The 24,700-nt window shown below is 58.7% G+C and overlaps 1 protein-coding gene across 1 annotated transcript in view; it reads left to right on the forward strand.

Moving 5' to 3' along the window:
* Positions 1-24,700, forward strand: part of LOC140374754 (solute carrier organic anion transporter family member 2B1-like) — a 71,890-nt gene that overhangs the window by 8,170 nt on the left and 39,020 nt on the right. Inside the window, exons 3-6 of the mRNA XM_072461754.1 lie at positions 1,538-1,675; positions 22,520-22,682; positions 22,841-23,056; positions 24,430-24,528. Of these exons, the coding sequence (XP_072317855.1) occupies positions 1,538-1,675; positions 22,520-22,682; positions 22,841-23,056; positions 24,430-24,528 (616 nt within the window). The remainder of the gene's footprint in view (positions 1-1,537; positions 1,676-22,519; positions 22,683-22,840; positions 23,057-24,429; positions 24,529-24,700) is intronic.

The following is a 24,700-nucleotide window of genomic DNA, read 5'->3' on the forward strand; positions in this document are numbered from 1 at the left end:
TCTTCTCTCCTCCCTCACTTCTCTCTCCTCCCTCACTCTTCTCTCCTCCCTCACTTCTTCTCTCCTCCTCACCTCTTCTCTCCTCCCTCACTCTTCTCTCTCCTCCCTCACCTCTTCTCTCCTCCCTCACTCTTCTCTCCTCCCTCACCTCTTCTCTCCTCCCTCACTTCTTCTCTCCTCGCTCACTTCTTCTCTCCTCCCTCACTTCTTCTCTCTCCCTCACCTCTTCTCTCCTCCCTCACTTCTTCTCTCCTCCTCACTTCTTCTCTCCTCCCTCACCTCTTCTCTCTCCCTCACTCTTCTCTCCTCCTCACTTCTTCTCTCCTCCCTCACTTCTTCTCTCCTCCCTCACTTCTTCTCTCCTCCCTCACTTCTTCTCCTCCCTCACTTCTTCTCTCCTCCCTCACTTCTTCTCTCCTCCCTCACTTCTTCTCTCCTCCCTCACTTCTTCTCTCCTCCCTCACTTCTTCTCTCCTCCCTCACCTCTTCTCTCCTCCCTCACTTCTTTTCTCCTCCCTCACTTCTTCTCTCCTCCCTCACCTCTTCTCTCCTCCCTCACCTCTTCTCTCCTCCCTCACTTCTTCTCTCCTCCCTCACTTCTTCTCTCCTCCCTCACTTCTCTCCTCCCTCACTTCTTCTCTCCTCCCTCACTTCTTCTCTCCTCCCTCACTTCTTCTCTCCTCCCTCACTTCTTCTCTCCTCCCTCACTTCTTCTCTCCTCCCTCACTTCTTCTCTCCTCGCTCACTTCTTCTCTCCTCCCTCACTTCTTCTCTCCTCCCTCACTTCTTCTCTCCTCCCTCACTTCTTCTCTCCTCCCTCACCTCTTCTCTCCTCCCTCACTTCTTCTCTCCTCCCTCACTTCTTCTCTCCTCCCTCACCTCTTCTCTCCTCCCTCACTTTTCTCCTCCCTCACTTCTTCTCTTCTCCCTCACTTCTTCTCTCCTCCCTCACTTCTTCTCTCCTCCCTCACTTCTTTTCTCCTCCCTCACTTCTTTTCTCCTCCCTCACTTCTTCTCTCTCCCTCACTTCTTCTCTCCTCCCTCACTTCTTCTCTCCTCCCTCACTTCTTCTCTCCTCCCTCACCTCTTCTCTCCTCCCTCACTTCTTTTCTCCTCCCTCACTTCTTCTCTCCTCCCTCACCTCTTCTCTCCTCCCTCACCTCTTCTCTCCTCCCTCACTTCTTCTCTCCTCCCTCACTTCTTCTCTCCTCCCTCACTTTTCTCCTCCCTCACTTCTTCTCTTCTCCCTCACTTCTTCTCTCCTCCCTCACTTCTTCTCTCCTCCCTCACTTCTTCTCTCCTCCCTCACTTCTTCTCTCCTCGCTCACTTCTTCTCTCCTCGCTCACTTCTTCTCTCCTCGCTCACTTCTTCTCTCCTCCCTCACTTCTTCTCTCCTCCCTCACTTCTTCTCTCCTCCCTCACCTCTTCTCTCCTCCCTCACTTCTTCTCTCCTCGCTCACTTCTTCTCTCCTCCCTCACTTCTTCTCTCCTCCCTCACTTCTTCTCTCCTCCCTCACCTCTTCTCTCCTCCCTCAGTTCTTCGTGCTGTGTCACAGTGCTCTGACGCTCTCTCAGCTGCTGGTCTCTGGATACATGAAGAGTTCCATCTCCACCATCGAGAGACGCTATGGCCTGTCCAGCCAACGAGCCGGTCTGCTGGCCGCCTTCAACGAGGTCAGACTGGACTGGAACTGACCCTCTCTGACCCTCTGATCCTCTCTGTCCCTCGTCTGGCCCTCTCTGACCCTCTCTGACCCTCTCTGACCCTCCTCTGACCCTCCTCTGACCCTCTCTGACCCTCTGATCCTCTCTGTCCCTCGTCTGGCCCTCTCTGACCCTCTCTGACCCTCTGACCATCTCTGTCCCTCTTTGTCCCTTCTCTGACCCTCTTTGACCCTCTCTGACCCTCTCTGTCCCCCCTCTGACCTCTCTGACCCTCTCTGTCCCCTCTCTGACCTTCTCTGTCCCTCCTCTGACCCTCCTCTGACCCTCTCTGACTCTCCCTGACCCCCTTATGACCCTCTCTGACCCTCTGTCCCCTCTCTGACCCTCTCTGACCCTCTATGGCCCTCTTCTGACCCTCTCTGACATCCTCTGACCCTCCTCTGGCCCTCAATGTCCCCCCTCTGACCCTCTCTGACCCCTCTCTGAACCTCTCTGCCCCCTCTCTGTCCCTTCTCTGATTTCTGTCCCTCCCTGACCATTTTCTGACCCTCCTTTGACCCTCTCTGACCTCTCTGACCCTCTCTGTCCCCTCTTCCGACCTCTCTGACCCTCTCTGACCCTCTATGGCCCTCTTCTGACCCTCTCTGACATCCTCTGACCCTCCTCTGACCCTCTTCTGACCCTCCTCTGACCCTCTGACCCTCCCCTGTCCCTCTCTGTCCCCTCTCTGACCTCTCTGACCCTCCTCTGACCTCAATGTCCCCTCTCTGACCTCTGACCCCTCTCTGACCCTCTCTGAACCTCTCTGTCCCCTCTTTGACCTCTGTCCCTCCCTGACCCTTCTCTGACCCTCCTTTGACCCTCTCTGACCCTCCTCTGACCCTCTCTGACCCTTTTTGTCCCCTCTCTGACCTCTCTGACCCTCTCTGTCCCCTCTCTGACCCTCTCTGACCCTATCTGAACCTCTGTCCCCTCTCTGACCTTCTCTGTCCCTCCTCTGACCCTCTCTGACTCTCCCTGACCCCCATATGACCCTCTCTGTCCCCTCTCTGACCCTCTCTGACCCTCTATGTCCCTGTATGGCCCTCTTCTGACCCTCTCAGACATCCTCTGACCCTCCTCTGACCCTCCCCTGTCCCTCTCTGTCCCCTCTCTGACCTCTCTGACCCCCTCTGACCCTCCTCTGACCTTCAATTTCCCCTCTCTGACCTCCCTGACCCTTCTCTGACCCTCCTTCGACCTCCTCTGACCCTCCTCTGACCCTCTTCTGTCCCCTCTCTGACCTCTCTGACCCTCCTCTGACCCTCCTCTGTCCCCTCTATGACCCTCCTCTGTCCCTCCTTTGACCGTCTTTTGACCCTCCTCTGACACCTCCTCTGACCCTCTGACCTTCTCTGACCTCTCTGACCCTCCTCTGACCCTCTGACCCTCTCTGTCCCCTCTCTGACCCTCTCTGACCTCTCTTACCCTCTCTGACCTCTCTTACCCTCTCTGACCCTCTATGGCCCTCTTCTGACCCTCTCAGACATCCTCTGACCCTCTTCTGACCCTCCTCTGACCCTCCCCTGTCCCTCTCTGTCCCCTCTCTGACCTCTCTGACCCCCTCTGACCCTCCTCTGACCCTCAATGTCCCCTCTCTGACCTCTCTGACCATCTCTGACCCTTCTCCGACCCTCCTTTGACCCTCTCTGACCCTCCTCTGACCCTCTTTTGACCCTCTCTGAGCCTCCTCTGACCCTCCTCTGACCCTCTCTGACCCTCTTTCTCTCCTCTGTTCCTCCTTTGACCCTCCTTTGATCCTCCTCTGACCCTCCTCTGTCCCCTCTCTGACCCTCTCTGACCCTCTATGGCCCTCTATGGCCCTCTTCTGACCCTCCTTTGACCCTCTCTGACCCTCCTCTGACCCTCCTCTGTCCCTCCTCTGACCCTCCTTTGACCCTCTTCTGACCGTCCTTTGACCCTATCTGATCCTCCTCTGTCCCTCCTCTGACCCTCCTCTGACCCTCCTCTGACCCTCCCCTGTCCCTCTCTGTCCCTTCTCTGACCTCTCTGACCCTCCTCTGACCCTCCTCTGACCCTCCTTTGACCCTCTCTGACCCTCCTCTGTCCCCTCTCTGACCCTCCTCTGACCCTCCTCTGTCCCTCCTTTGACCCTCCTATGTCCCCTCTCTGACCCTCCTTTGACCCTCTCTGACCCTCCTCTGTCCCTCCTCTGACCCTCCTTTGACCCTCCTCTGACCCTCCTTTGACCCTCCTATGTCCCTCCTCTGACCCTCCTTTGATCCTCTCTGACCCTCCTCTGTCCCTCCTTTGACCCTCCTCTGACCCTCTCTGTCCCCTCTCTGACCCTCTCTGACCTCTCTGACCCTCCTTTGACCCTCCTCTGACCCTCCTTTGACCCTCTCTGACCCTCCTTTGACCCTCCTCTGACCCTCCTTTGACCCTCCTATGTCCCCTCTCTGACCCTCCTTTGACCCTCTCTGACCCTCCTCTGACCCTCCTGTGACCCTCTCTGACCCTCCTTTGACCCTCCTCTGACCCTCCTATGTCCCCTCTCTGACCCTCCTTTGACCCTCCTATGTCCCCTCTCTGACCCTCCTTTGACCCTCTCTGACCCTCCTCTGTCCCACCTCTGACCCTCCTTTGACCCTCTTTGACCCTCTCTGACCCTCCTCTGTCCCTCCTTTGACCCTCCTCTGACCCTCTCTGACCCTCTATGGCCCTCTTCTGACCCTCTCAGACATCCTCTGACCCTCCTCTGACCCTCCTCTGACCCTCTCTGTCCCCTCTCTGACCTCTCTGACCCCCTCTGACCCTCCTCTGACCTTCAATGTCCCCTCTCTGACCTCCCTGACCCTTCTCTGACCCTCCTTTGACCTCGTCTGACCCTCCTCTGTCCCCTCTTTGACCCTCCTCTGACCCTCCTCTGTCCCTCTCTGTCCCCTCTCTGACCTCTCTGACCTCCTCTGACCCTCCTCTGACCCTCTTCTGACCCTCCTTTGACCCTCTCTGACCCTCCTCTGTCCCTCCTTTGACCCTCCTATGTCCCCTCTCTGACCCTCATTTGACCCTCTCTGAACCTCCTCTGTCCCTCCTCTGACCCTCCTTTGACCCTCTCTGACCCTCCTCTGTCCCTCCTTTGACCCTCCTCTGACCCTCTGACCCTCTCTGACCCTCTCTGACCTCTCTGACCCTCTATGGTCCTCTTCTGACCCTCTCAGACATCCTCTGACCCTCCTCTGACCCTCCTCTGACCCTCCCCTGTCCCTCTCTGTCCCCTCTGACCTCTCTGACCCCCTCTGACCCTCCTCTGACCTTCAATTTCCCCTCTCTGACCTCCCTGACCCTCTCTGACCCTCTCTGACCTCTCTGACCCTCTATGGTGCTCTTCTGACCCTCTCAGACATCCTCTGACCCTCTCTGACCTCTCTGACCCTCTATGGTACTCTTCTGACCCTCTCAGACATCCTCTGACCCTCCTCTGACCCTCCCCTGTCCCTCCTCTGTCCCCTCTCTGACCCTCTCTGACCCTCTATGGCCCTCTATGGCCCTCTTCTGACCCTCCTTTGACCCTCTCTGACCCTCCTCTGACCCTCCTCTGTCCCTCCTCTGACCCTCCTTTGACCCTCTTCTGACCCTCCTTTGACCCTATCTGATCCTCCTCTGTCCCTCCTCTGACCCTCCTCTGACCCTCCTCTGACCCTCCCCTGTCCCTCTCTGTCCCTTCTCTGACCTCTCTGACCCTCCTCTGACCCTCCTCTGACCCTCCTTTGACCCTCTCTGACCCTCCTCTGTCCCCTCTCTGACCCTCCTCTGACCCTCCTCTGTCCCTCCTTTGACCCTCCTATGTCCCCTCTCTGACCCTCCTTTGACCCTCTCTGACCCTCCTCTGTCCCTCCTCTGACCCTCCTTTGACCCTCCTCTGACCCTCCTTTGACCCTCCTATGTCCCTCCTCTGACCCTCCTTTGATCCTCTCTGACCCTCCTCTGTCCCTCCTTTGACCCTCCTCTGACCCTCTCTGTCCCCTCTCTGACCCTCTCTGACCTCTCTGACCCTCCTTTGACCCTCCTCTGACCCTCCTTTGACCCTCTCTGACCCTCCTTTGACCCTCCTATGTCCCCTCTCTGACCCTCCTTTGACCCTCTCTGACCCTCCTCTGACCCTCCTCTGACCCTCCTCTGTCCCCTCTCTGTCCCTCCTCTGTCCCTCCTCTGACCCTCCTCTGACCCTCCTCTGTCCCTCTCTGTCCCCTCTCTGACCTCTCTGACCCTCCTCTGACCCTCTTCTGACCCTCCTCTGACCCTCTCTGACCCTCCTCTGACCCTCTTCTGACCCTCCTCTGACCCTCTCTGACCCTCCTCTGACCCTCTGACCCTCTCTGACCCTCTCTGACCTCTCTGACCCTCTATAGTCCTCTTCTGACCCTCTCAGACATCCTCTGACCCTCCTCTGACCCTCCTCTGACCCTCCCTGTCCCTCTCTGTCCCCTCTCTGACCTCTCTGACCTCTCTGACCCTCCTCTGACCCTCCTCTGTCCCCTCTCTGACCCTCTCTGACCCTCTATGGCCCTCTATGACCCTCTTCTGACCCTCCTTTGACCCTCTCTGACCCTCCTCTGACCCTCTGACCCTCTCTGACCCTCCTCTGACCCTCCTTTGACCCTCCTATGTCCCCTCTCTGACCCTCCTTTGACCCTCTCTGACCCTCTTTCCCTCCTCTGACCCTCCTTTGACCCTCTTCTGACCCTCCTCTGACCCTCTCTGACCCTCCTCTGACCCTCTTCTGACCCTCCTCTGACCCTCTCTGACCCTCCTCTGACCCTCTGACCCTCTCTGACCCTCTCTGACCTCTCTGACCCTCTATGGTCCTCTTCTGACCCTCTCAGACATCCTCTGACCCTCCTCTGACCCTCCTCTGACCCTCCCTGTCCCTCTCTGTCCCCTCTCTGACCTCTCTGACCTCTCTGACCCTCCTCTGACCCTCCTCTGTCCCCTCTCTGACCCTCTCTGACCCTCTATGGCCCTCTATGACCCTCTTCTGACCCTCCTTTGACCCTCTCTGACCCTCCTCTGACCCTCTGACCCTCTCTGACCCTCCTCTGACCCTCCTTTGACCCTCCTATGTCCCCTCTCTGACCCTCCTTTGACCCTCTCTGACCCTCTTTCCCTCCTCTGACCCTCCTTTGACCCTCCTCTGACCCTCCTTTGACTCTCCTCTGACCCTCCTTTGACCCTCCTTTGTCCCCTCTCTGACCCTCCTTTGACCCTCTCTGACCCTCCTCTTTCCCTCCTCTGACCCTCCTTTGACCCTCTCTGACCCTCCTCTGTCCCTCCTTTGACCCTCCTCTGACCCTCTGACCCTCTCTGTCCCCTCTCTGACCCTCCTCTGACCCTCCTCTGACCCTCCCCTGTCCCTCTCTGTCCCCTCTCTGACCTCCTCTGACCCTCCTCTGACCCTCTTCTGACCCTCTTCTGACCCTCCTTTGACCCTCCTCTGTCCCTCCTTTGACCCTCCTTTGACCCTCCTTTGACCCTCCTATGTCCCCTCTCTGACCCTCCTTTTACCCTCTCTGACCCTCCTCTGTCCCTCCTTTGACCCTCCTCTGACCCTCTCTGTCCCCTCTCTGACCTCTCTGACCCTCCTCTCACCTTCAATGTCCCCTCTGTGACCTCCCTGACCCTTCTCTGACCCTCCTTTGACCTCCTCTGACCCTCCTCTGACCCTCCTCTGTCCCCTCTCTGTCCCTCCTCTGACCCTCCTCTGTCCCTCTCTGTCCCCTCTCTGACCTCTCTGACCTCCTCTGACCCTCCTCTGTCCCCTCTCTGACCCTCCTCTGACCCTCCTCTGTCCCTCTATGTCCCCTCTCTGACCCTCCTCTGTCCCTCCTCTGACCCTCCTCTGTCCCCTCCCTGACCCTCCTCTGACCCTCCTCTGTACCTCTCTGTCCCCTCTCTGACCCTCCTCTGACCCTCCTCTGTCCCTCTCTGTCCCCTCTCTGACCCCTCTCTGACCTCCTCTGACCCTCCTCTGACCCTCCTCTGTCCCTCTCTGTCCCCTCTCTGACCCTCCTCTGTCACTCTCTGTCCCCTCTCTGACCCTCCTCTGTCCCTCTCTGTCCCCTCTCTGACCTCTCTGACCTCCTCTGACCCTCCTCTGACCCTCCTCTGTCCCCTCTCTGACCCTCCTCTGACCCTCCTTTGTCCCTCTCTGTCCCCTCTCTGACCCTCCTCTGTCCCTCCTCTCTCCCCTCTCTGACCCTCCTCTGACCCTCCTCTGTCCCTCTCTGTCCCCTCTCTGACCCTCCTCTGACCCTCCTCTGTCCCCTCTCTGACCCTCCTCTGACCCTCTTTCTGACCCTCCTCTGACCCTCTCTGACCCTCTTCTGACCCTCCTCTGACCCTCTCTGACCCTCCTCTGACCCTCTTCTGACCCTCCTCTGTCCCTCTCTGTCCCCTCTCTGACCCTCCTCTGACCCTCCTCTGTCCCCTCTCTGACCCTCCTCTGACCCTCTCTGACCCTCCTCTGACCCTCTTCTGACCCTCCTTTGACCCTCTCTGACCCTCCTCTTTCCCTCCTCTGACCTCTCTGACCGCCTCTGACCCTCTCTGACCCTCTTCTGACCCTCCTTTGACCCTCTCTGACCCTCCTCTGACCCTCCTCTGTCCCTCCTTTGTCCCCTTCTGACCCTCTCAGACATCCTCTGACCCTCCTGACCCTCTGACCCTCCCCTGTCCCTCTCTGTCCCCTCTGACCTCTCTGACCCCCTCTGACCCTCCTCTGACCTCCCTGACCCTCTCTGACCCTCTCTGACCTCTTTGACCCTCTATGGTCCTCTTCTGACCCTCTCAGACATCCTCTGACCCTCCTCTGACCCTCCTCTGACCCTCCCTGTCCCTCTCTGTCCCCTCTCTGACCTCTCTGACCCTCCTCTGACCCTCCTCTGTCCCCTCTCTGACCCTCTCTGACCCTCTATGGCCCTCTATGACCCTCTTCTGACCCTCCTTTGACCCTCTCTGACCCTCCTCTGACCCTCCTCTGACCCTCTCTGACCCTCCTCTGACCCTCCTTTGACCCTCCTATGTCCCCTCTCTGACCCTCCTTTGACCCTCTCTGACCCTCTTTCCCTCCTCTGACCCTCCTTTGACCCTCCTCTGACCCTCCTTTGACTCTCCTCTGACCCTCCTTTGACCCTCCTATGTCCCCTCTCTGACCCTCCTTTGACCCTCTCTGACCCTCCTCTTTCCCTCCTCTGACCCTCCTTTGACCCTCTCTGACCCTCCTCTGTCCCTCCTTTGACCCTCCTCTGACCCTCTGACCCTCTCTATCCCCTCTCTGACCCTCCTCTGTCCCTCTCTGTCCCCTCTCTGACCCTCCTCTGTCCCTCTCTGTCCCCTCTCTGACCTCTCTGACCTCCTCTGACCCTCCTCTGACCCTCCTCTGTCCCCTCTCTGACCCTCCTCTGACCCTCCTCTGTCCCTCTCTGTCCCCTCTCTGACCCTCCTCTGTCCCTCCTCTCTCCCCTCTCTGACCCTCCTCTGACCCTCCTCTGTCCCTCTCTGTCCCCTCTCTGACCCTCCTCTGACCCTCTCTGACCCTCCTCTGACCCTCTTCTGACCCTCCTCTGTCCCTCTCTGTCCCCTCTCTGACCCTCCTCTGACCCTCCTCTGTCCCCTCTCTGACCCTCTCTGACCCTCCTTTGACCCTCTCTGACCCTCCTCTTTCCCTCCTCTGACCTCTCTGACCTCCTCTGACCCTCCTCTGACCCTCTCTGACCCTCTTCTGACCCTCCTTTGACCCTCTCTGACCCTCCTCTGTCCCTCCTGACCCTCCTTTGACCCTCTCTGACCCTCCTCTGTCCCTCCTTTGACCCTCCTCTGACCCTCTGACCCTCTCTGACCCTCTATGGTCCTCTTCTGACCCTCTCAGACATCCTCTGACCCTCCTCTGACCCTCCCCTGTCCCTCTCTGTCCCCTCTGACCTCTCTGACCCCCTCTGACCCTCCTCTGACCTTCAATATCGCCTCTCTGACCTCCCTGACCCTCTCTGACCCTCTCTGACCTCTCTGACCCTCTATGGTCCTCTTCTGACCCTCTCAGACATCCTCTGACCCTCCTCTGACCCTCCTCTGACCCTCCCTGTCCCTCTCTGTCCCCTCTCTGACCTCTCTGACCTCTCTGACCCTCCTCTGACCCTCCTCTGTCCCTCCTTTGACCCTCCTCTGACCCTCCTTTGACCCTCCTCTGACCCTCCTCTGTCCCTCCTTTGACCCTCCTCTGACCCTCTCTGTCCCCTCTCTGACCTCTCTGACCCTCCTCTGACCCTCCCCTGTCCCTCTCTGTCCCCTCTCTGACCTCTCTGACCCTCCTCTCACCTTCAATGTCCCCTCTGTGACCTCCCTGACCCTTCTCTGACCCCTCTCTGACCTCCTCTGACCCTCCTCTGACCCTCCTCTGTCCCTCTCTGTCCCCTCTCTGACCCTCCTCTGACCCTCCTCTGTCCCCTCTCTGACCCTCCTCTGTCCCTCTCTGTCCCCTCTCTGACCCTCCTCTGTCCCTCTCTGTCCCCTCTCTGACCTCTCTGACCTCCTCTGACCCTCCTCTGACCCTCCTCTGTCCCCTCTCTGACCCTCCTCTGACCCTCCTCTGTCCCTCTCTGTCCCCTCTCTGACCCTCCTCTGTCCCTCCTCTCTCCCCTCTCTGACCCTCCTCTGTCCCTCTCTGTCCCCTCTCTGACCCTCCTCTGACCCTCCTCTGTCCCCTCTCTGACCCTCCTCTGACCCTCTTCTGACCCTCCTCTGACCCTCTCTGACCCTCTTCTGACCCTCCTCTGACCCTCCTCTGACCCTCTTCTGACCCTCCTCTGTCCCTCTCTGTCCCCTCTCTGACCCTCCTCTGACCCTCCTCTGTCCCCTCTCTGACCCTCCTCTGACCCTCTCTGACCCTCTTCTGACCCTCCTTTGACCCTCTCTGACCCTCCTCTGACCCTCCTCTGTCCCTCCTTTGTCCCTCCTTTGACCCTCCTCTGACCCTCCTTTGACCCTCCTCTGACCCTCCTTTGACCCTCCTTTGACCCTCCTATGTCCTCTCTCTGACCCTCCTTTGACCCTCTCTGACCCTCCTCTGTCCCTCCTGACCCTCCTTTGACCCTCTCTGACCCTCCTCTGTCCCTCCTTTGACCCTCCTCTGACCCTCTGACCCTCTCTGACCCTCTATGGTCCTCTTCTGACCCTCTCAGACATCCTCTGACCCTCCTCTGACCCTCCCCTGTCCCTCTCTGTCCCCTCTGACCTCTCTGACCCCCTCTGACCCTCCTCTGACCTTCAATATCGCCTCTCTGACCTCCCTGACCCTCTCTGACCCTCTCTGACCTCTCTGACCCTCTATGGTCCTCTTCTGACCCTCTCAGACATCCTCTGACCCTCCTCTGACCCTCCTCTGACCCTCCCTGTCCCTCTCTGTCCCCTCTCTGACCTCTCTGACCTCTCTGACCCTCCTCTGACCCTCCTCTGTCCCTCCTTTGACCCTCCTCTGACCCTCCTTTGACCCTCCTCTGACCCTCCTTTGACCCTCCTCTGACCCTCCTCTGACCCTCCTTTGACCCTCCTATGTCCCCTCTCTGACCCTCCTTTGACCCTCTCTGACCCTCTTTCCCTCCTTTGACCCTCCTCTGACCCTCCTCTGACCCTCCTTTGACCCTCCTATGTCCCCTCTCTGACCCTCTTTCCCTCCTTTGACCCTCCTCTTTCCCTCCTCTGAACCTCCTTTGACCCTCTGACCCTCTCTGTCCCCTCTCTGACCCTCCTCTGACCCTCTATGGCCCTCTTCTGACCCTCTCAGACATCCTCTGACCCTCCTCTGACCCTCCTCTGACCCTCTCTGTCCCCTCTCTGACCCCCTCTGACCCTCCTCTGACCTTCAATGTCCCCTCTCTGACCTCCCTGACCCTTCTCTGACCCTCTTTTGACCTCCTCTGACCCTCCTCTGACACTCCTCTGTCCCTCTCTGTCCCCTCTCTGACCTCTCTGACCCTCCTCTGACCCTCTTCTGACCCTCCTCTGACCCTCCTTTGACCCTCCTATGTCCCCTCTCTGACCCTCCTCTGACCCTCTCTGTCCCCTCTCTGACCTCTCTGACCCTCCTCTGACCCTCCTCTGACCCTCCTCTCACCTTCAATGTCCCCTCTGTGACCTCCCTGACCCTTCTCTGACCCTCCTTTGACCTCCTCTGACCCTCCTCTGACCCTCCTCTGTCCCCTCTCTGACCCTCCTCTGTCCCTCTCTGTCCCCTCTCTGACCTCTCTGACCTCCTCTGACCCTCCTCTGTCCCTCTCTGTCCCCTCTCTGACCCTCCTCTGTCCCTCCTCTGACCCTCCTCTGTCCCCTCTCTGACCCTCCTCTGACCCTCCTCTGTACCTCTCTGTCCCCTCTCTGACCCTCCTCTGACCCTCCTCTGACCCTCCTCTGTCCCCTCTCTGACCCCTCTCTGACCCTCCTCTGACCCTCCTCTGACCCTCCTCTGTCCCCTCTCTGACCCTCCTCTGACCCTCCTCTGTCCCTCTCTGACCCTCCTCTGACCCTCCTCTTTCCCCTCTCTGACCCTCCTCTGTCCCTCTCTGTCCCCTCTCTGACCCTCCTCTGACCCTCCTCTGTCCCTCTCTGTCCCCTCTCTGACCCTCCTCTGTCCCCTCTCTGACCCTCCTCTGTCCCTCTCTGTCCCCTCTCTGACCCTCCTCTGTCCCTCTGTCCCCTCTCTGACCTCTCTGACCCTCCTCTGACCCTCCTCTGACCCTCTCTGACCCTCTCTGACCCTCCTCTGACCCTCTCTGACCCTCTCTGACCCTCCTCTGACCCTCTTCTGACCCTCCTTTGACCCTCTCTGACCTCCTCTGACCCTCCTCTGACCCTCTCTGACCCTCCTCTGACCCTCTTCTGACCCTCCTTTGACCCTCTCTGACCCTCCTCTGACCCTCCTTTGACCCTCCTCTGACCCTCCTTTGACCCTCCTTTGACCCTCCTATGTCCTCTCTCTGACCCTCCTTTGACCCTCTCTGACCCTCCTCTGTCCCTCCTCTGACCCTCCTTTGACCCTCTCTGACCCTCCTCTGTCCCTCCTTTGACCCTCCTCTGACCCTCTGACCCTCTCTGACCCTCTATGGTCCTCTTCTGACCCTCTCAGACATCCTCTGACCCTCCTCTGACCCTCCACTGACCCTCTCTGACCCTCTCTGACCTCTCTGACCCTCTATGGTCCTCTTCTGACCCTCTCAGACATCCTCTGACCCTCCCCTGTCCCTCTCTGTCCCCTCTCTGACCTCTCTGACCCTCCTCTGACCCTCCTCTGACCCTCTCTGACCCTCTTCTGACCCTCCTCTGACCCTCTCTGACCCTCCTCTGACCCTCTCTGACCCTCCTCTGACCCTCTTCTGACCCTCCTTTGACCCTCTCTGACCCTCCTCTTTCCCTCCTCTGACCTCTCTGACCTCCTCTGACCCTCCTCTGACCCTCCTCTGACCCTCTTCTGACCCTCCTCTGACCCTCCTCTGTCCCTCCTTTGACCCTCCTCTGACCCTCCTTTGACCCTCCTCTGACCCTCCTTTGACCCTCCTTTGACCCTCCTATGTCCTCTCTCTGACCCTCCTTTGACCCTCTCTGACCCTCCTCTGTCCCTCCTCTGACCCTCCTTTGACCCTCTCTGACCCTCCTCTGTCCCTCCTTTGACCCTCCTCTGACCCTCTGACCCTCTCTGACCCTCTATGGTCCTCTTCTGACCCTCTCAGACATCCTCTGACCCTCCTCTGACCCTCCCCTGACCCTCTCTGACCCTCTCTGACCTCTCTGACCCTCTATGGTCCTCTTCTGACCCTCTCAGACATCCTCTGACCCTCCTCTGACCCTCCCTGTCCCTCTCTGTCCCCTCTCTGACCTCTCTGACCCTCCTCTGACCCTCCTCTGTCCCTCCTTTGACCCTCCTCTGACCCTCCTTTGACCCTCCTCTGACCCTCCTTTGACCCTCCTCTGACCCTCCTTTGACCCTCCTCTGACCCTCTGACCCTCTCTGTCCCCTCTCTGATCCTCCTCTGACCCTCCTCTGACCCTCCTCTGACCCTCTATGGCCCTCTTCTGACCCTCTCAGACATCCTCTGACCCTCCTCTGACCCTCCTCTGACCCTCCTTTGACCCTCCTTTGACCCTCCTATGCCCTCTCTCTGACCCTCCTTTGACCCTCTCTGACCCTCCTCTGACCCTCCTCTGACCCTCCTCTGACCCTTTATGGCCCTCTTCTGACCCTCTCAGACATCCTCTGACCCTCCTCTGACCCTCCTCTGACCCTCCTCTGACCCTCCTCTGACCCTCTCTGTCCCCTCTCTGACCTCTCTGACCCCCTCTGACCCTCCTCTGACCTTCAATGTCCCCTCTCTGACCTCCCTGACCCTCTTTTGACCTCCTCTGACCCTCCTCTGACCCTCCTCTGTCCCTCTCTGTCCCCTCTCTGTCCCCTCTCTGACCCTCTCTGACCCTCCTCTGACCCTCCTCTGTCCCTCCTTTGACCCTCCTATGTCCCCTCTCTGACCCTCCTCTGACCCTCCTCTGACCCTCCTCTGACCCTTTATGGCTTTCTTCTGACCCTCTCAGACATCCTCTGACCCTCCTCTGACCCTCCTCTGACCCTCCTCTGACCCTCCTCTGACCCTCTCTGTCCCCTCTCTGACCCTCTTCTGACCCTCCTCTGACCCTCCTCTGTCCCTCCTTTGACCCTCCTCTGTCCCTCCTTTGACCCTCCTATGTCCCCTCTCTGACCCTCCTCTGACCCTCTTCTGACCCTCCTCTGTCCCTCCTCTGTCCCTCCTTTGACCCTCCTCTGACCCTCCTCTGACCCTCCTTTGACCCTCCTATGTCCCCTCTCTGACCCTCCTCTGACCCTCTTCTGACCCTCCTCTGTCCCTCCTTTGACCCTCCTCTGTCCCTCCTTTGACCCTCCTCTGACCCTCCTCTGACCCTCCTTTGACCCTCCTATGTCCCCTCTCTGACCCTCCTCTGACCCTCCTCTGACCCTCTCTGACCCTCCTCTGACCCTCTCTGACCCTCCTCTGACCCTCCTCTGTCCCTCCTTTGACCCTCCTCTGTCCCTCCTATGTCCCCTCTCTGACCCTCCTCTGACCCTCTTCTGACCCTCCTCTGTCCCTCCTTTGACCCTCCTCTGTCCCTCCTTTGACCCTCCTCTGACCCTCCTCTGACCCTCCTTTGACCCTCCTATGTCCCCTCTCTGACCCTCCTCTGACCCTCTTCTGACCCTCCTCTGTCCCTCCTTTGACCCTCCTCTGTCCCTCCTTTGACCCTCCTCTGACCCTCCTCTGACCCTCCTCTGACCCTCCTTTGACCCTCCTATGTCCCCTCTTTGACCCTCCTCTGACCCTCCTCTGACCCTCTTCTGACCCTCTCTGACCCTCTTCTGACCCTCCTCTGACCCTCTTCTGACCCTCTTCTGACCCTCCTCTGTCCCTCCTTTGACCCTCCTCTGTCCCTCCTTTGACCCTCTTCTGACCCTCTCTGACCCTCCTCTGACCCTCTCTGACCCTCCTCTGACCCTCTTCTGACCCTCCTCTGACCCTCTCTGACCCTCCTCTGACCCTCCTCTGTCCCTCCTTTGACCCTCCTCTGTCCCTCCTTTGACCCTCCTCTGACCCTCCTCTGACCCTCTTCTGACCCTCTCTGACCCTCCTCTGACCCTCTTCTGACCCTCTCTGACCATCCTCTGACCCTCTTCTGACCCTCCTCTGACCCTCTCTGACCCTCTCTGACCCTCTCTGACCCTCCTCTGACCCTCCTCTGTCCCTCCTTTGACCCTCCTTTGACCCTCCTCTGTCCCTCCTTTGACCCTCCTTTGACCCTCCTACGTCCCCTCTCTGACCCTCCTCTGACCCTCTTCTGACCCTCTCTGACCCTCTTCTGACCCTCCTCTGACCCTCTTCTGACCCTCCTCTGTCCCTCCTCTGACCCTCCTTTGACCCTCTCTGACCCTCCTCTGTCCCTCCTTTGACCCTCCTCTGACCCTCTCTGACCCTCTATGGTCCTCTTCTGACCCTCTCAGACATCCTCTGACCCTCATCTGACCCTCCCCTGACCCTCCTCTGACCCTCTCTGACCCTCCTCTGACCCTCTCTGACCCTCCTCTGACCCTCTTTGACCCTCCTCTGTCCCTCCTTTGACCCTCCTTTGACCCTCCTATGTCCCCTCTCTGACCCTCTTCTGACCCTCCTCTGTCCCTCCTTTGACCCTCTTCTGACCCTCTCTGACCCTCCTCTGACCCTCCTCTGACCCTCTTCTGACCCTCCTCTGTCCCTCCTTTGACCCTCCTCTGTCCCTCCTTTGACCCTCCTTTGACCCTCCTTTGACCCTCCTCTGACCCTCCTTTGACCCTCCTATGTCCCCTCTCTGACCCTCTTCTGACCCTCCTCTGTCCCTCCTTTGACCCTCTTCTGACCCTCTCTGACCCTCCTCTGACCCTCCTCTGACCCTCTCTGACCCTCCTCTGACCCTCTTCTGACCCTCCTCTGACCCTCTTCTGACCCTCTCTGACCCTCCTCTGACCCTCTTCTGACCCTCCTCTGTCCCTCCTTTGACCCTCCTCTGTCCCTCCTTTGACCCTCCTCTGACCCTCCTCTGACCCTCCTCTGACCCTCCTTTGACCCTCCTTTGACCCTCCTATGTCCTCTCTCTGACCCTCCTTTGACCCTCTCTGACCCTCCTCTGTCCCTCCTCTGACCCTCCTTTGACCCTCTCTGACCCTCCTCTGTCCCTCCTTTGACCCTCCTCTGACCCTCTCTGACCCTCTATGGTCCTCTTCTGACCCTCTCAGACATCCTCTGACCCTCATCTGACCCTCCCCTGACCCTCTCTGACCCTCTCTGACCTCTCTGACCCTCTATGGTCCTCTTCTGACCCTCTCAGACATCCTCTGACCCTCCTCTGACCCTCCTCTGACCCTCCTCTGACCCTCCTCTGACCCTCCCTGTCCCTCTCTGTCCCCTCTCTGACCTCTCTGACCCTCCTCTGACCCTCCTCTGACCCTCCTCTGACCCTCTTCTGACCCTCTCTGACCCTCCTCTGACCCTCTTCTGACCCTCCTCTGACCCTCCTCTGTCCCTCCTTTGACCCTCCTCTGTCCCTCCTTTGACCCTCTTCTGACCCTCTCTGACCCTCCTCTGACCCTCTTCTGACCCTCTCTGACCCTCCTCTGACCCTCTTCTGACCCTCCTCTGACCCTCTCTGACCCTCCTCTGACCCTCCTCTGTCCCTCCTTTGACCCCCCTCTGTCCCTCCTCTGACCCTCCTTTGACCCTCCTATGTCCCCTCTCTGACCCTCCTCTGACCCTCTTCTGACCCTCTCTGACCCTCCTCTGACCCTCTTCTGACCCTCCTCTGACCCTCTTCTGACCCTCTCTGACCCTCCTCTGACCCTCTTCTGACCCTCTCTGACCCTCCTCTGACCCTCTTCTGACCCTCTCTGACCCTCCTCTGACCCTCTTCTGACCCTCTCTGACCCTCCTCTGACCCTCTTCTGACCCTCCTCTGACCCTCTTCTGACCCTCTCTGACCCTCCTCTGACCCTCTTCTGACCCTCTCTGACCCTCCTCTGACCCTCTTCTGACCCTCTCTGACCCTCCTCTGACCCTCTTCTGACCCTCCTCTGTCCCTCCTTTGACCCTCTTCTGACCCTCTCTGACCCTCCTCTGACCCTCTTCTGACCCTCTCTGACCCTCCTCTGACCCTCTTCTGACCCTCCTCTGACCCTCTCTGACCCTCCTCTGACCCTCCTCTGTCCCTCCTTTGACCCTCCTCTGACCCTCCTCTGACCCTCCTCTGACCCTCCTCTGACCCTCCTCTGACCCTCCTTTGACCCTCCTATGTCCCCTCTCTGACCCTCCTCTGACCCTCTTCTGACCCTCCTCTGACCCTCTTCTGACCCTCCTCTGACCCTCTTCTGACCCTCTCTGACCCTCCTCTGACCCTCTTCTGACCCTCTCTGACCCTCTTCTGACCCTCTCTGACCCTCCTCTGACCCTCTTCTGACCCTCCTCTGACCCTCTTCTGACCCTCTCTGACCCTCCTCTGACCCTCTTCTGACCCTCCTCTGTCCCTCCTTTGACCCTCCTCTGTCCCTCCTTTGACCCTCCTCTGACCCTCTCTGACCCTCCTCTGACCCTCTTCTGACCCTCCTCTGACCCTCTTCTGACCCTCTCTGACCCTCCTCTGACCCTCTTCTGACCCTCCTCTGTCACCCTTTGACCCTCCTCTGTCCCTCCTTTGACCCTCTTCTGACCCTCTTCTGACCCTCCTCTGACCCTCTTCTGACCCTCTCTGACCCTCCTCTGACCCTCTTCTGACCCTCCTCTGACCCTCTTCTGACCCTCTCTGACCCTCCTCTGACCCTCTCTGACCCTCCTCTGACCCTCCTCTGACCCTCTTCTGACCCTCTCTGACCCTCCTCTGACCCTCCTCTGACCCTCTCTGACCCTCCTCTGACCCTCCTCTGTCCCTCCTTTGACCCTCCTCTGTCCCTCCTTTGACCCTCCTCTGTCCCTCCTTTGACCCTCCTCTGTCCCTCCTTTGACCCTCCTCTGACCCTCCTCTGACCCTCCTATGTCCCCTCTCTGACCCTCCTCTGACCCTCTTCTGACCCTCCTCTGTCCCTCCTTTGACCCTCCTCTGTCCCTCCTTTGACCCTCCTCTGACCCTCCTCTGACCCTCCTTTGACCCTCCTATGTCCCCTCTCTGACCCTCCTCTGACCCTCTTCTGACCCTCTCTGACCCTCCTCTGACCCTCTTCTGACCCTCCTCTGACCCTCTTCTGACCCTCTTCTGACCCTCCTCTGTCCCTCCTTTGACCCTCCTCTGTCCCTCCTTTGAGCCTCTTCTGACCCTCTCTGACCCTCCTCTGACCCTCTTCTGACCCTCTCTGACCCTCCTCTGACCCTCTTCTGACCCTCCTCTGACCCTCTCTGACCCTCCTCTGACCCTCCTCTGTCCCTCCTTTGACCCTCCTCTGACCCTCCTCTGACCCTCCTCTGACCCTCCTCTGACCCTCCTTTGACCCTCCTATGTCCCCTCTCTGACCCTCCTCTGACCCTCTTCTGACCCTCCTCTGACCCTCTTCTGACCCTCCTCTGACCCTCTTCTGACCCTCTCTGACCCTCCTCTGACCCTCTTCTGACCCTCTCTGACCCTCTTCTGACCCTCTTCTGACCCTCCTCTGACCCTCTTCTGACCCTCTCTGACCCTCCTCTGACCCTCTTCTGACCCTCCTCTGTCCCTCCTTTGACCCTCCTCTGTCCCTCCTTTGACCCTCCTTTGACCCTCCTCTGTCCCTCCTTTGACCCTCCTCTGACCCTCCTTTGACCCTCCTATGTCCCCTCTCTGACCCTCCTCTGACCCTCTTCTGACCCTCCTCTGTCCCTCCTTTGACCCTCCTCTGTCCCTCCTTTGACCCTCCTCTGACCCTCTCTGACCCTCCTCTGACCCTCTCTGACCCTCCTCTGACCCTCTTCTGACCCTCCTCTGACCCTCTTCTGACCCTCCTCTGTCACCCTTTGACCCTCCTCTGTCCCTCCTTTGACCCTCTTCTGACCCTCTTCTGACCCTCCTCTGACCCTCTTCTGACCCTCTCTGACCCTCCTCTGACCCTCTTCTGACCCTCCTCTGACCCTCTTCTGACCCTCTCTGACCCTCCTCTGACCCTCTCTGACCCTCCTCTGACCCTCCTCTGACCCTCTTCTGACCCTCTCTGACCCTCCTCTGACCCTCCTCTGACCCTCTCTGACCCTCCTCTGACCCTCCTCTGTCCCTCCTTTGACCCTCCTCTGTCCCTCCTTTGACCCTCCTCTGTCCCTCCTTTGACCCTCCTCTGTCCCTCCTTTGACCCTCCTCTGACCCTCCTCTGACCCTCCTATGTCCCCTCTCTGACCCTCCTCTGACCCTCTTCTGACCCTCCTCTGTCCCTCCTTTGACCCTCCTCTGTCCCTCCTTTGACCCTCCTCTGACCCTCCTCTGACCCTCCTTTGACCCTCCTATGTCCCCTCTCTGACCCTCCTCTGACCCTCTTCTGACCCTCTCTGACCCTCCTCTGACCCTCTTCTGACCCTCCTCTGACCCTCTTCTGACCCTCTTCTGACCCTCCTCTGTCCCTCCTTTGACCCTCCTCTGTCCCTCCTTTGAGCCTCTTCTGACCCTCTCTGACCCTCCTCTGACCCTCTTCTGACCCTCTCTGACCCTCCTCTGACCCTCTTCTGACCCTCCTCTGACCCTCTCTGACCCTCCTCTGACCCTCCTCTGTCCCTCCTTTGACCCTCCTCTGTCCCTCCTTTGACCCTCCTCTGACCCTCCTCTGACCCTCCTTTGACCCTCCTATGTCCCCTCTCTGACCCTCCTCTGACCCTCCTCTGACCCTCTTCTGACCCTCCTCTGACCCTCTTCTGACCCTCTTCTGACCCTCCTCTGTCCCTCCTTTGACCCTCCTCTGTCCCTCCTTTGACTCTCTTCTGACCCTCTCTGACCCTCCTCTGACCCTCTTCTGACCCTCTCTGACCCTCCTCTGACCCTCTTCTGACCCTCCTCTGACCCTCTCTGACCCTCCTCTGACCCTCCTCTGTCCCTCCTTTGACCCTCCTCTGTCCCTCCTTTGACCCTCCTCTGACCCTCCTCTGACCCTCCTCTGACCCTCCTTTGACCCTCCTATGTCCCCTCTCTGACCCTCCTCTGACCCTCTTCTGACCCTCCTCTGACCCTCTTCTGACCCTCCTCTGACCCTCTTCTGACCCTCTCTGACCCTCCTCTGACCCTCTCTGACCCTCCTCTGACCCTCCTCTGACCCTCTTCTGACCCTCTCTGACCCTCCTCTGACCCTCTTCTGACCCTCCTCTGTCCCTCCTTTGACCCTCTTCTGACCCTCTCTGACCCTCCTCTGACCCTCTTCTGACCCTCTCTGACCCTCCTCTGACCCTCTTCTGACCCTCCTCTGACCCTCTCTGACCCTCCTCTGTCCCTCCTTTGACCCTCCTCTGTCCCTCCTTTGACCCTCCTCTGACCCTCCTCTGACCCTCCTCTGACCCTCCTCTGACCCTCCTATGTCCCCTCTCTGACCCTCCTCTGACCCTCTTCTGACCCTCTCTGACCCTCCTCTGACCCTCTTCTGACCCTCCTCTGACCCTCTTCTGACCCTCTCTGACCCTCCTCTGACCCTCTTCTGACCCTCTCTGACCCTCCTCTGACCCTCTTCTGACCCTCTCTGACCCTCCTCTGACCCTCTTCTGACCCTCCTCTGTCCCTCCTTTGACCCTCCTCTGACCCTCCTTTGACCGTCCTATGTCCCCTCTCTGACCCTCCTCTGACCCTCTTCTGACCCTCCTCTGTCCCTCCTTTGACCCTCCTCTGTCCCTCCTTTGACCCTCCTCTGACCCTCTTCTGACCCTCTCTGACCCTCCTCTGACCCTCTTCTGACCCTCTTCTGACCCTCCTCTGACCCTCTTCTGACCCTCTCTGACCCTCCTCTGACCCTCCTCTGACCCTCTTCTGACCCTCTCTGACCCTCCTCTGACCCTCCTCTGACCCTCTCTGACCCTCTCTGACCCTCCTCTGACCCTCCTCTGTCCCTCCTTTGACCCTCCTCTGTCCCTCCTTTGACCCTCCTATGTCCCCTCTCTGACCCTCTCTGACCCTCTCTGACCCTCCTCTGACCCTCCTCTGACCCTCTTCTGACCCTCTCTGACCCTCCTCTGACCCTCTTCTGACCCTCTTCTGACCCTCCTCTGTCCCTCCTTTGACCCTCCTCTGTCCCTCCTTTGACCCTCCTTTGACCCTCCTCTGTCCCTCCTTTGACCCTCCTCTGACCCTCCTTTGACCCTCCTATGTCCCCTCTCTGACCCTCCTCTGACCCTCTTCTGACCCTCCTCTGTCCCTCCTTTGACCCTCCTCTGTCCCTCCTTTGACCCTCCTCTGACCCTCTCTGACCCTCCTCTGACCCTCTTCTGACCCTCCTCTGACCCTCTTCTGACCCTCTCTGACCCTCTTCTGACCCTCCTCTGTCACCCTTTGACCCTCCTCTGTCCCTCCTTTGACCCTCTTCTGACCCTCTTCTGACCCTCCTCTGACCCTCTTCTGACCCTCTCTGACCCTCCTCTGACCCTCCTCTGACCCTCTTCTGACCCTCTCTGACCCTCCTCTGACCCTCTCTGACCCTCCTCTGACCCTCTTCTGACCCTCTCTGACCCTCCTCTGACCCTCCTCTGACCCTCTCTGACCCTCCTCTGTCCCTCCTTTGACCCTCCTCTGTCCCTCCTTTGACCCTCCTCTGACCCTCCTCTGACCCTCTCTGACCCTCCTCTGTCCCTCCTTTGACCCTCCTCTGTCCCTCCTCTGTCCCTCCTTTGACCCTCCTCTGACCCTCCTCTGACCCTCTCTGACCCTCCTCTGTCCCTCCTTTGACCCTCTTCTGACCCTCTCTGACCCTCCTCTGACCCTCTTCTGACCCTCCTCTGACCCTCTTCTGACCCTCTCTGACCCTCCTCTGACCCTCTCTGACCCTCCTCTGACCCTCTTCTGACCCTCTCTGACCCTCCTCTGACCCTCCTCTGACCCTCTCTGACCCTCCTCTGACCCTCCTCTGTCCCTCCTTTGACCCTCCTCTGTCCCTCCTTTGACCCTCCTATGTCCCCTCTCTGACCCTCCTCTGACCCTCTTCTGACCCTCCTCTGTCCCTCCTTTGACCCTCCTCTGTCCCTCCTTTGACCCTCCTCTGTCCCTCCTCTGTCCCTCCTTTGACCCTCCTCTGTCCCCCCTCTGACCCTCTCTGACCCTCAGGTGGGGAACACGCTCCTCATCGTCTTCGTCAGTTTCCTGGGCGCTCGGGTTCACAGGCCGCGCTTCATCGCTGGAGGAGCAGCTTTAGCTGCTGTGGCTTCGCTCCTGATGACGGCGCCGCACTTTCTGTTCGGGCCCTACGAGTACACGGACCGGGCCAGCGGTGAGTCCTGGTCCAGTCCCCGGTCCAGTCCTGGTCCAGGTCCAGTTCTGGTCCAGGTCCTGGTCCCGGTCCAGTCCTGGTCCTGGTCCTGGTCCAGTCCTGGTCCAGTCCTGGTCCTAGTCCCGGTCCTGGTCCCGGTCTAAAGCTGTCCTCTGCAGGGGGGAACCTCTCGGGCCTGTGCCAGCAGCAGAACTCGTGTCTGGTCCAGTCAGATCCGGGCTGTGGCGCGCATGAGGACAGTGGCCACCAGGGGGCGTTCCCGCTGCTGTTACTGGGGCAACTGCTGCTCGGCATCGGCTCCGTCCCGATCCAGCCGTTTGGAATCTCCTACATCGACGACTTCTCCAGCAAACGCAACTCGCCCTTCTACCTGGGTAACACTTAACTAGTCTGGTTTAGTCTGGCTTAGTCTGGTTTAGTCTGGCTTAGTCTGGTTTATCTGGTTTAGTCTGGTTTAGTCTGGTTTAGTCTGGTTTAGTCTGTCTTAGTCTGGGACTCTGATGGTTCTGGTTCTCTGATGGTTCTGGGACTCTGATGGTTCTGGGTCTCTGATGGTTCTGGGACTCTGATGGTTCTGGGTCTCTGATGGTTCTGGGTCTCTGATGGTTCTGGGTCTCTGATGGTTCTGGGACTCTGATGGTTCTGGTTCTCTGATGGTTCTGGGTCTCTGATGGTTCTGGGTCTCTGATGGTTCTGGTTCTCTGATGGTTCTGGTTCTCTGATGGTTCTGGTTCTCTGATGGTTCTGGTTCTCTGATGGTTCTGGTTCTCTGATGGTTCTGGTTCTCTGATGGTTCTGGGTCTCTGATGGTTCTGGTTCTCTGATGGTTCTGGGTCTCTGATGGTTCTGGGTCTCTGATGGTTCTGGGTCTCTGATGGTTCTGGTTCTCTGATGGTTCTGGTTCCCTGATGGTTCTGGTTCTCTGATGGTTCTGGTTCTCTGATGGTTCTGGGTCTCTGATGGTTCTGGGTCTCTGATGGTTCTGGTTCTCTGATGGTTCTGGGACTCTGATGGTTCTGGGTCTCTGATGGTTCTGGGACTCTGATGGTTCTGGTTCGCTGATGGTTCTGGGACTCTGATGGTTCTGGTTCTCTGATGGTTCTGGGTCTCTGATGGTTCTGGGACTCTGATGGTTCTGGGACTCTGATGGTTCTGGTTCTCTGATGGTTCTGGGTCTCTGATGGTTCTGGGACTCTGATGGTTCTGGTTCTCTGATGGTTCTGGGTCTCTGATGGTTCTGGGACTCTGATGGTTCTGGTTCTCTGATGGTTCTGGTTCTCTGATGGTTCTGGGACTCTGATGGTTCTGGTTCTCTGATGGTTCTGGGTCTCTGATGGTTCTGGGACTCTGATGGTTCTGGGTCTCTGATGGTTCTGGGTCTCTGATGGTTCTGGTTCTCTGATGGTTCTGGGTCTCTGATGGTTCTGGTTCTCTGATGGTTCTGGGTCTCTGATGGTTCTGGGTCTCTGATGGTTCTGGTTCTCTGATGGTTCTGGTTCTCTGATGGTTCTGGGACTCTGATGGTTCTGGTTCTCTGATGGTTCTGGGTCTCTGATGGTTCTGGTTCTCTGATGGTTCTGGGTCTCTGATGGTTCTGGGACTCTGATGGTTCTGGTTCTCTGATGGTTCTGGGTCTCTGATGGTTCTGGGTCTCTGATGGTTCTGGGTCTCTGATGGTTCTGGGACTCTGATGGTTCTGGTTCTCTGATGGTTCTGGGACTCTGATGGTTCTGGTTCTGTTCCTCAGGGATCCTTCTCGCCGTCAGCTCCATTGGACCGGCCTTCGGGTTCATGACCAGCGCTCTGACCCTCAGGATCTTTGTGGACTTCAACACGGTTCCCTCAGGTCTGGACTAAACCAGGACTAAACCAGGACTAAAGCAGGACTAAACCAGGACTAAAGCAGGACTAAACCAGGACTAAAGCAGGACTAAACCAGGACTAAAGCAGGACTAAACCAGGACTAAAGCAGGTCTAAACCAGGACTAAAGCAGGTCTAAACCAGGACTAAAGCAGGA

Source organism: Eucyclogobius newberryi, unplaced genomic scaffold (assembly GCF_026437365.1).
Source record: "Eucyclogobius newberryi isolate DKJ021-1_F unplaced genomic scaffold, fEucNew1.0.hap1 SCAF_31, whole genome shotgun sequence".
In the NCBI taxonomy this organism is placed as follows: Eukaryota; Metazoa; Chordata; class Actinopteri; order Gobiiformes; family Gobiidae; genus Eucyclogobius; species Eucyclogobius newberryi.